The sequence below is a fragment of the Antechinus flavipes genome, chromosome 5 (genome assembly GCF_016432865.1).
Source record: "Antechinus flavipes isolate AdamAnt ecotype Samford, QLD, Australia chromosome 5, AdamAnt_v2, whole genome shotgun sequence".
Lineage (NCBI taxonomy): Eukaryota > Metazoa > Chordata > Mammalia > Dasyuromorphia > Dasyuridae > Antechinus > Antechinus flavipes.
In genome coordinates, this window is record NC_067402.1 from 275,071,972 (window position 1) to 275,085,456 (window position 13,485).

General features: G+C 38.9%; 1 protein-coding gene across 1 annotated transcript in view; it reads right to left on the reverse strand.

Moving 5' to 3' along the window:
- The window catches only part of LOC127564905 (sodium-coupled monocarboxylate transporter 1-like), a 49,858-nt gene extending 37,103 nt beyond the window's left edge, over positions 1–12,755 (reverse strand). Inside the window, exons 1-2 of the mRNA XM_052001740.1 lie at positions 12,047–12,755; positions 3,760–3,825 (exon numbers count right to left, since the gene is read on the reverse strand). Of these exons, the coding sequence (XP_051857700.1) occupies positions 3,760–3,825; positions 12,047–12,397 (417 nt within the window). The 5' untranslated portion in view covers positions 12,398–12,755. The remainder of the gene's footprint in view (positions 1–3,759; positions 3,826–12,046) is intronic.
- Positions 12,756–13,485: the final 730 nt, after the last annotated feature.

Below are 13,485 nucleotides of genomic sequence, written 5' to 3' on the forward strand. Positions count from 1 at the left end.
AACTCTGAACATTACACCTTTTATTATAACATTATTGTTGTTATTTATGCACATATCTTTGGATTCCTACTAGATGATAAGCTTCATTAGTGGAGAAACTCGTTTGTTTTCTTCTTTGTATTTAATATAATGTTTTGCATACAATTAGAGACTCAATAAATATTTGTTGAACAGTTCAGGAATTTCCAAAAATGAATCACACCCACACCCACTCTTGTTGAATCTGATCACATTTCAAGAAAGACACTGAAAAACTAGAGCCTATCGCCAGAGAGACAGACAAAATTGGCGTTGACTAAAGGGCTAGCAGATAGTCAGCCTAGAGAAGAGAAAATCTGTGGCATATGGGCTGAGGGTCATAAAGAAGAGAGGCCAGATGGCTAAATTCAAGTGTTTGAAGAATTCTTGTGCAAGAGGGACTGAACATCCTCTTCCCCCCCTCCAGAGAACTGAACCAGAAAAAAGTATCAAAATGTCAGAGGCAGAATTTGGAGCTGTCCAACAGTGGGATGACCTTTCAAGGAGATGAGTTTCCCATTGGTGAAGATCTTCACATGCAAACTGGACAAGCATAGGGCTCAGACACAGAGCTGGATGGAATCTACCTAATTTTGACTCTGCATTTTATTTTACACATGAGAAAATTGAGCTCCTAGATGATGTGCCAAAAGTAACAGGTAGCAATCACCAAAGATGAGATTGGAACTCAGGTTCTCTTCTGGAGCCAGTGATTTTTCCATTGCCCCATTGTGGAGATGATGTGAAAGGGATCCCTATTCAACTAGGGCATTCTAGCTTCCAGCTTTGGCATTCTGTACTCCCATGCTCCATCTTTACTCTCTCTTCATTAGAAGGACTTTTTATAGATATTCTCATATTTCTACATATTCTTCTTTTTTTTTCTTTGTGGGACTATATCATACTCATTGGTATAGCTTAGTCTGCTTAACTATTTTCCGACCAGTAAAATATAATCTTTATTTCTCTTAATGGAACCATTTCCTAATAACTTGGCACCATTATGATTATTATTTATTTAGGGAGGCAATCAGGATTAAGTGATTTGTCTAGGGTCCCCCAGCTGGTTAGTGTCTGAGAACACAAGTCCTTCTGAATACAGGACCAGTGCTTTATCCACTGTGACCTAACTGTCCCCACATCATTTTTAAAACAAAATTACATTTCATGTTCACTGCTATGTATGTGTGTGGGTAACTGAAAAAGCAATAAACATGTCCAGAAATTTTCTTGGGGTGGGAGGGAACGAGAGTTTCTCACTCCTAAGCAATCACTTTTCTGAGCACTTCAAAGAATGTAGGGAAGGATTGAATTGGCAGGGCAAGTGGGAATCATTAATTGTACACATTAGCTATAGACTTCTCTCAGTAGCTCAAGCCAAGAAGCATGACCAGTTTCCCTTTTCTCCCTCTTTATTCCGCTCCTACACCTGGAGAATCAGGATAAAGTTGGCCCAAACAACATTCAAGTCACCATGACAAAGGTCTACGTGACTTTCGATGGGCAAAATGAAGAAGAAAAGTCTTCTACCTTTTATCACTGGTTCACTCCTCAGAGATTGACTGTGCTTTGCCAAAATCCTTATCCACGATGAAGTACGGAACCTGATGAATCAGAGAGGCTCTTTGGGACAGCCCTTTGCCACATCAGTAACCCCAAACACTTCAGGCAACAATTAGCATTCCTGGCTTCAAAATGACTTACTTTGCCAAGCTTTTGAACCAGGTTGAGCCAATTTCCCTGGCACATTCCTGTGTTCTAGGATTTTTTTTTTTTTTAGGAAATGCTTGGCTTTGAAGGAGAGCTCATCAATGTGTGATTTTTATGACCTCCCAGTTTAAAGGCTGGTTTTCAGTTGAGTAAGCATTTGGTATTTCTTTTATTAAAGACCTAATAATTTTTTTGAAAGCCACCTTTGATTCATACATGCCTTTTTCAATCTCTTCTCCTCAAAGTGTCAAACAAAAATGATGATTCTCTGTACAAGTAGCCATTGTTGTTTTTTAATTCCTCTTCCTGATATTTGATTCTTATCATCCCAATGAATAGAAAAGTACATTGAGAGTAAGAACTCAGTGTGAAGTCTACTTCAGCTTCATAGAAACTGCATGGCCCAAAGCAAATTAGGTCCTTGCTCTAAAACGAAGGGTCCTCATCTCTAAAGCGGAAATAATAACCATAAATTTACATTATCTAAAATAATATTTTTAAGTGAAAACAAAGCAGAATGTTGGATGAGTGGTATGAAAATATATCTTCCATGAGTATACATATGTAACCTATAACAAATTGTTTACTATTTTAGGGAAGGAAGAGGTGAAGAAGGGAGGGAGAAAATTTGAATTTTTTTAAATGAATGTCAAAAATTGCCTTTACATATGATTGGAAAGAAAAGAAAAGAAAAGGAAGGGATGTTGAGTTTGGGGGTCAGAGGATCTGGATTCAAATCCTGGTTTTACAACTTTACCATTTTCATTTTTAATTAAATTTTCATTTCAAAAATTAAATTTTCCTCAGTTTAAGTATTTTTGTTTCCATTCCTCCAAGTATTTATTTATTAAATTCTCTCACAAAAGACTGTCTTGGGCTATTTTCAATCACTTCCAGACTCATTTTTGTCATCCTATAATCAGCAGATATTAAAAATACACATTCTAATTTATTTTAGTTTAAAAAATCATTTCAAGTTTGTTTAACTTCTCTAAACCTCAGTTTCCTTTCTTTAAGTATAAAAGTAAAAAAAATAAGACTTGTCAAATACTTTTCTAGCTCTAAAGACATAAGCTAATGATCAAATAGGAGCAGGCATTGAGTTCTGGACCAGGGATCAGCAAGATGCAGATTCAAATCTTGCTATCCTATTTACCAGCTGTGTGGCTTTGGGAAATTATTATTCTTATTCAGGTCTCAGTTTCCTCATTTGTCAAAATGAGGGGATTTAACTCCTTCAGTTCCAAATCTATGTCAATATGAGTTTGTCAATCAGAGTTGCTATCTGGTTCTGTAGTGGTTACTACTGTCCCATAGTAGGAGCCCTTTTTGCAGAACACATCAAATCCTTTGTATATTCACACCCCATAAGGGTACACTGAGAAAAGTGCTTTGCAATTCTTAACTATATGTGGGGAATTATCAGTAATTCTTGAGCATTTCCAATACAGTCTTTAAATATCTTTGCCATATTAAGTCATTCACAACATTTTTTTTTTAATTTAAGAAATTGGGATTTAATAGATATTGCCCCAAGTGAGTAAGCTTATATGCCTTTTTCAGACCAGGTCTACAGATTCATCTAAATAATCCTATTTGTGAATAACAATCATTATTGTGGCAATAATAATTGTTATTATAAACAACTAGAATTTATGTAGTACTTTAAGGTCTGCAACATACTTTAGAAATATCTCATTAGGAGGTAGATCCTATTATTGTCTGGGGGAAACTGAGACCCAGAAAAGCTTTGACTTGCCCCATATTACAAAACTAGTGACTGTCTAGTAAGATTTAAACTCCGAACATTTTCTGAGTTCATTGAAACTCTGTTCTCTATACTCTATAATAACAAAAGTACTGTCATCCTCATTTTCTCCTATTTCTCTTTTTACCTTTTCCTTCTCACTTAGACCTTTTGTAAACTCTTTTAGAAGCTTCTCAATGAACAAGACACCCAGTTTCCATAGATATTTGACCAAAACACTTTAGATTGCAAAAGTATAAAAAGTCCACTGGAGAGCTACTTACCGTTTGAATGATGAACAGAATGGTCCCACAGAGGCGAACGTATTTATTAAAACGAAGCTCTAAGTACTTTAGAAAAGAAAAAAAGGTAAAATACTTTAGTAGACATGACCAATACTTCCCATGCTAGAAGAGTGTCTAACATAGTTTTAGATCTACAAGAATCAGAAGATCAAACTCTGCAGAAGAGCCCAGATCCTTTGTAGGACCATCACCTGTCATCCATCCCCCAAATGAATAAACCCTTCTCAGGATCCTTGAGAAATTGGAAGAGCAATCTAGGAATCATGAAACTAATGATAAAGGAAGAAATTCCCATTGATGGCTCAAGTTAACAACAGTCCAACTCTACCATATAGGACAGTGCAAACAAAACAGGGTTCAAAGTCAGGGGAAGTGAATTAATTAAAGGGACACTATTACTTGTTTATCTATACGAAATTTGCAAGTCCTACATAGAATATTGCTTGACCTAAATAAAGACAAATACCTTTATCTCACTTTTTGTTATCTGTTATCCCCCCTAGAAGACTGATATTATCTTAATAGAGTGTTTTCCCCTTTTTTATTGTTTTCTTTTTTCTGGTTATACATATATGTTATTGCTTTTTTAAAACACATTTCTAATGAATCATGTTGGACAGAGAGAAAAATCATAGCAAAAGGAGAAAATCACAAGAGGAAAAAAAAACAGAGGAAAAAAATTTTTTTTAAAGCAACATATGTTGATTTACATTCGGTTTCCATAGTTCTTTCTCTGGATTCAGATGGCATTTTCTATCCAAAATTTATTGGAACTGCCTTGGATCATTGAACCAAGTCTTTGGTACTTACTGTGTACAGTGCATTCCTGATTCTATTTGTTTCACTCAGCATCAGTTCATGTAAATCTTTCCAAGCCTTTCTAAAATCAGCTTGTTCGTCATTTTTTATAGAACAATAATATTCAATTACTTTCATATGCTATAATTTATTCAACCATTCTCCAACTGATGGTCATCTATTCATTTTCCAATTCTTTGCCACCACAAAAAGGGCTGCTACAAAAATGTTTATTAAAGAGGATCTCTTTCCTGTAAGTGGAGATCCCAAAGATGCCCCAATGTGCTTCTACCTCTAGACTAGGGCTTCTTAAACCTTTTCTGTTAGAGATCTCTTTCCCCCCAAGAAATTTTTATGTGATCTGGGGTATCTAGGTATATAAAATAGTAATACAAATCATTACTAATAATAAATCAAAATTTCCCAACCTCCACATTAAATTATAAGTTATAAGTTTCCATATGGGGCTACAATCCACAGTTTAAGAAACAAGGTTCTACAGTACCAAGAAAACATTGTAGATGGCAAGGTTATGTGATAATCAATGCAATGATTCAAGATAATTGCAATAGACTTGGGATAGAAAATGTCATCTGCATCCAGAGAGAAAAATGTGGAAGCTGATTGTGGATTGAAGGTAGTATTTTCACCTTCATTTGTTTGTTTGTTTGCTTTCTCTTTCTCATGGTTTTTTGCCTTTTGGTCTTACTTTTCTTGCATAAGATGACAAATATGGAATTGTGTTCAAAAGGTTTGTTTGTCAGATTGTTATCTTGGGGAGAGGGGAGGTTAAGAAAGAGGGAAAAAATTGGAATACAGAGTCTTATTAAAATGAATGTTGAAAACTATCTTCACATGTATTTGGAAAAATAAAATACTATTGAGAAAAGAAAAAAAAGAAGAAACTGAGGTTTAGTAGATTTCTCTCCATTTGGGGAATTTGTTACAGCACTTTAGGAAGAAGTCTCTTTGAAGGCCTCTTTCTTTACAATCAAGTCATCCCAAAGGGGACAGACTCATTTCTTAAGAGCTCCGTCCCCCTTCCCCCCCACCCCCCGCCCTTGATCAATACTGGAGTAGGAGAAAAAACAGGGATATAGATAAAAATAAAAAAAAAATCCTTCACAATCACACAATCCTATGATGTGGGTGATAACTGTATTATTCTTCCCTATTTTTCAGATGAGGAGGTTTAGACAAGTTAAGTGATTTGCCCATAATCACAGAGCCAGTAAGTATCAGAATTGGGATTCTAACCTTTGTTTTCTTATTTGCATTATTTTTTCTACTAGGTCACACTGCCTTTCTTGTAGGCTTCTAAGACATAGTTAATTATATTTTCCCAAAATGACTTTTAGCAGCTAGTGTTAAAGGAAGGCAAAACATTAAAAAGATGTGAAACCCAAGCAATAAGGTTGAGCTTGGAATATTTACACTTCCAATTGAACAATCAATTTTTAGGGTTGTTCAATTATAATCAACTCTCCATGACCCTACTTGAAGTTTTCTTGGCATAGATACTGGAGTGGTTTGCCATTTCCTTCTCCAGCTCATTTTACAAATGAGGAAATGGTGGCAAACAGGGCCATACAGATGAGATCAAATCTAAATTCAGATCCTATTGATATTAGGTCTAGTATTCTATCCATTGTACCATCCAGATGCCCCAATTTTTTTTTTTTATCTTACATGAAAAGAAAGTCCTAGAGAAACACTTTAGCTTTTCTGGAATTGGTAAACTTGTTTTTTAATTGATTAACTATATTTCAATATAATTGATTTTTTGTAGTCTTATATATATCTTATTCATTGACAAACATTGTTCATAGGCTTCATCAGTCCTCCAAAGAATTAACAATACAAAAGAGATGAAAACCTCCTTCTTTAATGGCTTCTTCCATAGCCTCTATTTATTTATTTTTATTAAAGTTTTTTTTATTTTCAAAACATATGCATGTATAATTTTTCAACAGACTCTTGCAAAACCTTGCATTCTAATTTCCCCTCCTTTCCCCCCATCCTCTCCCCTAGATGGCAAGTAATCCAATATATGTTAAACATGTTTAAATTATATATTAAATCCAGCATATGTATACATATTTATGCAATTATCACGCTGCACAAGAAAAATCAGATCAAAAAGGAAAAAAAATGAGAAAGAAAACAAAATGCAATTAAATAACAACAAAAAGAATGAGAATGCTATGTTGTGGTCCACACTCAGTTCCCACAGTCCTCTCTCTGGGTGTAGTTGTGTCTCTTCATCACAAGACCACTGGAACTCACGGCTTCTATTTATCTGATGTGCTTCTAAAGTTCCCTTTTCCTCTCACTTTTGACCAATTTCTCTTGAATGATTGCTCTCTATCCAGGCATTTTTCCCATATTTTCCTAGACTCAGCCCTGTCTACCTGGGTTACATCCCATCACTCCAGAGTAATCATAGGCAGCTAGGGGGAACAATAGATAAGAGTGTTGAGCTTGCAATCAGGAATCTTCCTGAGTTCGAATCCAGCCTCAGATATTTGCTAGCTGTGTGACTCTGAACAAGTCACTTTACTTTGCTTGCCTCAGTTTCCTCATCTGTAAAATGGGCTGAAGAAAGAAATGGCAAATCTCTCCAGTATCTCTGTCAAGAAAACCCTAAAAGGTGTCACAAAGAGTTGAGCATGACTGAAACAGCTAAACAAGAAGAAGATGCTACTTCCTGCAGGAACATGGGGAAATAGCCATGATCCATCTCACAGCAATGTCAGCTGATTTTTTTTAAATGACACTCTCCAGTTCATTCCAACAAGCATTCATCAAGCACTTACCATATGAGTGGCAATAGGGACAGAGAAAGGGCTTGTGAAAGAAGACCTGGGATTGATTCCTCCTTCTGCAGCAGTGTGACACTGGGCAATTCACTTAATCTTATTCCTCCAGACAACTGTCTAAAACCGCAAATCTCAAAGGAGAGTTGAGGGATCCCTGGGGATCCCATGACCCCTTCAGGGACCCTATGGGTTTAAAATAAATTTCCTAACAATACCAGGATTTTTAATTTCCAATACAGTTAATAATAGTAAATATAACCCACAACAACAAAAGCTATCAGATTTTAAAAGCTCCTTAATAATTTTTAAGAGAATAAGGGAGTCCTAAAATTTGAAAATGACTGCTCTGACAAAAGTTCTTAATCTGGGGATCATGAAATTGCTATTGTTTGTTTTTCTTCAATATTTTGTTAACTATATTTCATTATAATTGGTTTCTTTAACCTCATGTATTTAATGCATTTAAAACCAATCATCCTGAGAAGGATCCATCAAGTTCATCAGACTGCAAAAGAAATTCAGAGGAGAGGAAAGGGAAGGAAGGGAAGAGATAGAGAGACAGAGAGAAGGACAGACACAAAAACAAAGGGAGAAAGATAGAGAGAAAGAAGAGGAGAAGAGGGAAAGGGGAAAAGAGAGAAAGAGACAAAAACAGAAAGACATTGAGAAGAAGGGAGGGAGGAGAGAAGGGAGGGGGAAAAGAAGAGAAGAAGGGAGAGAAAGAAGGGAAGAGGAAGAGAAGGAAGGGAAAGAAAGAAGTCTAATAGTTTAAGACAGTGATGAGTAGTAGGAGTTGTTTGTGTGTGTGTGGTTTTTTTGAGGAGTTCTAGTACCAATAAAATCAGAACATGAGCCCCACCCCTCCCCATAGAGCAAACAATTGCCCATGACACTCCCCTGAGTATTAGAGATACACAGATAAAAACAAAACAAAACAAAACAAAACAAAAAAAATAGCCCCTGCTTTATGAGGCTTACATTCCATAGGAGAATAGAGCTATAGGGAAATATAAATGAGATAATTGGGACAGGTGAAAGAGGATTTAGAAAATGAGGTCCTGAGTTTGAATCTAGGCACTGCTACTTACTACCTGTGCAGGTGACTTAACCTGTCTGTTTACTCATCTTTAAAATCTGACAGTTGGATAAGGAAAGAATCTCTCCCAGCTCTGAATCTAAAACAAATTAATAATGAGATAATTTGCTGGGAGTAAGAGGAGAGGAAATAAAAACCAATATCAACTGTGAAGATCTGGAAATTTTTCCAGGAAAAGACTTGCACTTAAACTGAGCATTGAAGGAAACTAAGGGGAGGCAGCACACAAACTTGGATGGATAGGGAAGAGACCAGAGATAGCTCAACCCCTTCATTTTACAGAAAGGCAAACAGTCCCATAAAGGGTGGATAAGTCACAGAAGTGGCAAGATCAGGATTCGAACTCAGATCCTTTGACTCAAAAAACAACCCTTTCCATTGTACCTCACGGAAACAGAACCATCCTCACTATGAAATTGCCCATCGGTTCTGTCAATTGGAGCCAACAGACTAACTAGGAACTGCTGACCCCTGGTTGTTATGCTGTATGAAATAGAACACTATCTGTTGGGATTCAAAGTATTAATTAACAGACGAGGAAGGGAGGGAGGTGAAGATGACCGCTGAAGGCATCTCTGTCCAACCACAAATTCAAGGCTGAACTTTCTGTGTCACCTGTCAAAAACCCTTCTCCGTCATGGCTCTTGTCTCCCACCCCCTTTTTAAATTTCAAGCTATCTTGATTAAGCCTGAACCCTGTGCAGTGTCAACAGATTCTTCAGTGTCCTGAGTACGCAGAGCACCCCTTGAGCCAGGCCTGGGGTGAGAGAGAATTTAGAAAAAAGACAATATGGCCCTCCCGGAGCTCCCAGTCCCACTGCAGGTAGAAAGAAGGACAATGAATGATTTCCAGGAGCCCAACAGCTTTCTCTAAAGTAGTTTACAGAAGCACAGCCTATATTTCTATTGTGTGCACTTTTTGCTATGAATGTCAGGACGGTACAGGTTCAAAAGATCACAGAGACAGAGGAGGGTCCCGGAGTTGTGGGGTCATCCCGATGATGGGGAGAAGCCAGGAAAGCTGCAAGTCTGACTTCAGACCTACGAGACTGGCTGTGGAAGCAGCAAAAATCACTGACACCAAAAGATTCAGAGAAGTTTCTGATCTGCAGTGGGGAGAGAGTTTTTTACTACAATAAAATCACAAATCCACTCCTTACTCCTCTCTCTCCCTCTCTCTCACCCTCTCCCTTTTCTTCTCCTTCTCTTCCTTTCCTTCCCCTCTCTCACTCTCCTTCTTCTTCTCCCTCTCCTCCCATTTCTTCTCTCTCTCTGCCTCTCCCTCTGCCTATCTTCCTCCCTTTCTCCCTCTCTTTCTCCCCCCCCTTTTCCTCTCCTCTCATTCTCCCTCTTCCCTTCTCTTCCTCTCCCTTTCCCCCTCTCTTCCCCTCTCTCCTTCTTTTTCTTCCTCTTCTTCCTTTCCTTCTGTGTCTCCCTCTGCCTATCTCCCTCCTTTTCTCCCCCTCCACCCTTCTCTCCCTTTCTCTCCCCCTCTCCCTCTCTTCTCTCCCTCTCTCTCTATTTTGTGAAAAGTGGTCGCCTTGGATGTAAAGTAGGATTTCATTTTCCCCAGTAATGAAAGATTCATCTGAAGTTAGATTGAATGTGAAAATCATATCCCCTAGACTAACAATATTTAATGAAGCATTATAATTCTAGAACTATACCTTCCCCTTTCTAAGGAGAGTAGATTAGTCCTTCTGGCCCTAACCTCCTGTTTTCTCTCCTGATAAAAATAAAAGTCCTCTTTCCCTCTCCCTTTCTTCTCTCCCTCTCCCTCTCTCTTCCTGTTCTCCTCCCTCTCTCTTTCCCTCTACCTCTCTCCCTCCATTCCTCCCCCTTCTCTGTCTCTCTGTCTCTATCTCTCTCATTCTCTGTGTATCTGTCTCTGTCTCTGCCTTCACCTTTCTCTCTACCCCTCTCTCCCTCTCTCCATTCTAACCCTCTTTTCTCTTTCTTCCTCCTTCTGTCTTTCTCTTCCACTCTCTGTCACTCTCTCTTCCTTTCTCTGTCTCTCTTTCTCTTTCTCCTCTTCCTCTCTCTATCTTTCTCCTTTTCTCTGCCTATCCCTGTCTCTCCATCTCTTTGTCCTCCCCTCTCTCTATACACATATGGTTATATAAATATACATACGAGTCTCTCTCTGTATATATATATAAAGATCTATTTACACATAAACATAAATTAAATCATAAATAAAATTTAAATCAATAAATATTTATTATATTTTTATATTGTAAATTATCTTGTAAGGTCATTTATCTATCTACTAAATCATGTCACCTCACCTATGCATATGTATGCCATGATTCTAAGAAGTATATTGGAGAAAAGTGCTAGTATCACGAACATCTTAAGATAATGTTTATTTCTATCATATACACATAGTATATGTCCCGATCTCTATTACATACCTGTGTGTGTGTGTATCTGTGTTTCCAGATATGAGATTTTATTATTGTATAGAACTCCCAGTCTGAACACTCCCTTCATTAATGCAGATCAATCATCTGTCATTTATGTCTTAATGAATTGCCCTACACTGAAAGATTAGGTTACTTGTCTATAGTCACTGAGAAGCAAAACTTGAATGCAGGCCTTCGTGACCTCAAGATCAGCTATCTATCCTCTAGAAAAAGCCTTGTTTTCTTTATATAGGTATGAGAGAAGAACAGGATGTACTTAATCTCACCCTTTAGAGATAACAAATGGAGGAAGAAATAGGATAATTGCTTTGTGCCAGGACATAAGAAAGTTAATTGCCAGGATTGGGGGGTTAACAGGTGCTTTACTATTTTACCTGGAAAATGAATTCAAAATAGATCCAAGCTCAGCTCTCTTGGTTCCCTGCTCAGTTTGTTTGTCCCCTCTCACTAATTTGAGCTAGTAATATTATTTTTCTAGCTCTCATTCCAACTTTAATTTGGGATATATCATCCCTATGGCAAATTTCAGGAGGGAAAGGGACTGTGTTAAGCTCCTGAAATCAACAAATTGTAGTGGAAATCCTTCCACCCTTCTGCTTCCCAATGAACCAACAAGGTTGAGAGGATGACTAAATAAACATTTGATAGTGTCATTGCAGCGTTCCCAAGAGATGACAGGGAAAGGAGAAAGGATTTCGTAAATGGGGAGGAAGTATGTTACAGAATTTAGAATCGGAGGACTTAGCACTTAATACTAGAGTGACCCTGGCCATGTCATTTAATCTCTTCTGGGACCCAATAGGAAGGGAAGGTTGATCTTGATGACCCTTAAGGTCTCTTCCAATTCTAAATCTACAATCCCATTGTGGATTTAGAATATAATTATAATACTCCCTTAGCCAAGCTAAGAGGAGCACTGATTGTATAGAAACAGAAATATTAGAGATTTCAGCCTTAAGTGGGCCTTTCATTCTTATTGAGAAGGGCTTTTTGTTCAGGTGGACTTTTGAGTCCAGTTCCATCCCTGATGAGGGTCTCTAGAAACTCCACCTTTGTTTTTCCAATGGGAAAGCCAAATTCAATATTGTAAGATCTCAAACTCCCCAGAGGTCAAGGGGGCATCTTACCTCGTAGGTGCTGGTAATTCCTAGTTTGTAAAAGACTGGAAGGAAGACCTCAGCGCTGACGATGACCACTAAGGCGTAAGTGATGGCAAAGATGCAGAAAATGGCTCCATAGCGATAGACCTCCGAGGGGGTCCCCAGGACGGTGACCGCGGACATGAAGCTGGCGGTGAGGGACAGCGCCACGGGGACGGCGGTCATTTTCCGGCCGCCCATCAGGAAGTCCTTGGAGGTCTGCTGGCCGCCCCCCGCGAAGGCATAGTACACCCCGATGGCCGCGGAGATGAGCAGCATCGCGGCGAACACCAAGTAGTCCCACACCACGAAGGTGCCGATTTCCCGCGGCGCGCTCATGACTGCGCAGCGCAAGTGCCGGAGGGAGCCGGCGTCTCGGGGAGCACCTGGCTGGAGCGGAGGGTGACACAAGTGTCCTTATGTCAATCCGCCGGACCCCTGGAGTCTTCTGGGGGAGGATCTCCTGCTTGGCCCACCCACCCACCCGGGGGACGGGCAGAGAGCGCAGCTGGACGCGCCTGGAGCCGGGCACTCGGAACCCGGGACTGGAAGTGTGGGAAGGTGTGCAAAGAGATTCAGCAGGTGTAAGTGACTCAGCTGCCAGCGACTCACTGCTTGGCAGCCTCCGGGGACAGCAAAGCTGGGCTGGATCCCGGAGACTTGAGTGAGGCTGGTGACACAGGTAAGGAGTGCGATGTCTCCGAACCTTGGCCAGCCAACTAGCAGGAAGTGGGAACTTTGGCCACCCCATCGGGAAGGGCAGATGCAAATTTAAAAGGAGAGGGAGAGGCTGGAGGAGGAGTATGTGTTAGACTGTCTCTGCAACTCCTTGCATTACGGGAAAATAAACCGAGGGATTTTTCTTTTAACAAATAACTTCTCTGATTGTGGAGAAAGATCCGTAGATTTTACCTTCTCCAGATTTCTAAAGGATGGAAGGGAAAAACAACAACAACAACAACAACAACAACAACAACAAACAAACAAAAAAAAAGTATTTGTTTGCTATTGGGACTATAGCCATGTGTGTGATCTTAGTAATATTGGGACACATATGTTTATAAAGACACATCTGCAAATCAGATAATACAAAAGCCTACTCTTGATAATATTCAAGATTCTGTGTTGCAATAATTATGCGAATTCTATGCATTTATGCAATTATGCATTGATGCATTGATGCAATTTCAATGGGTATCTAAGTAGGCGGTAGCATGGAAAACTGAAGCATCAATAGGATTATAATACTCCCTTAGCCAAGCTAAGAGGAGCACTGATCGTATAGAAATAGAAATATAGAGTTCTCAGCCTTCAGTGGGCCTTTCCTTCTTATGAAGTAGGGCTTTTTGTTCAAGTGGACTTTTGATTACAGTTTCATTCCTGATGAGGGTCTCTAGAAAGTCCACCTTTACTTATCCAATCGGAAA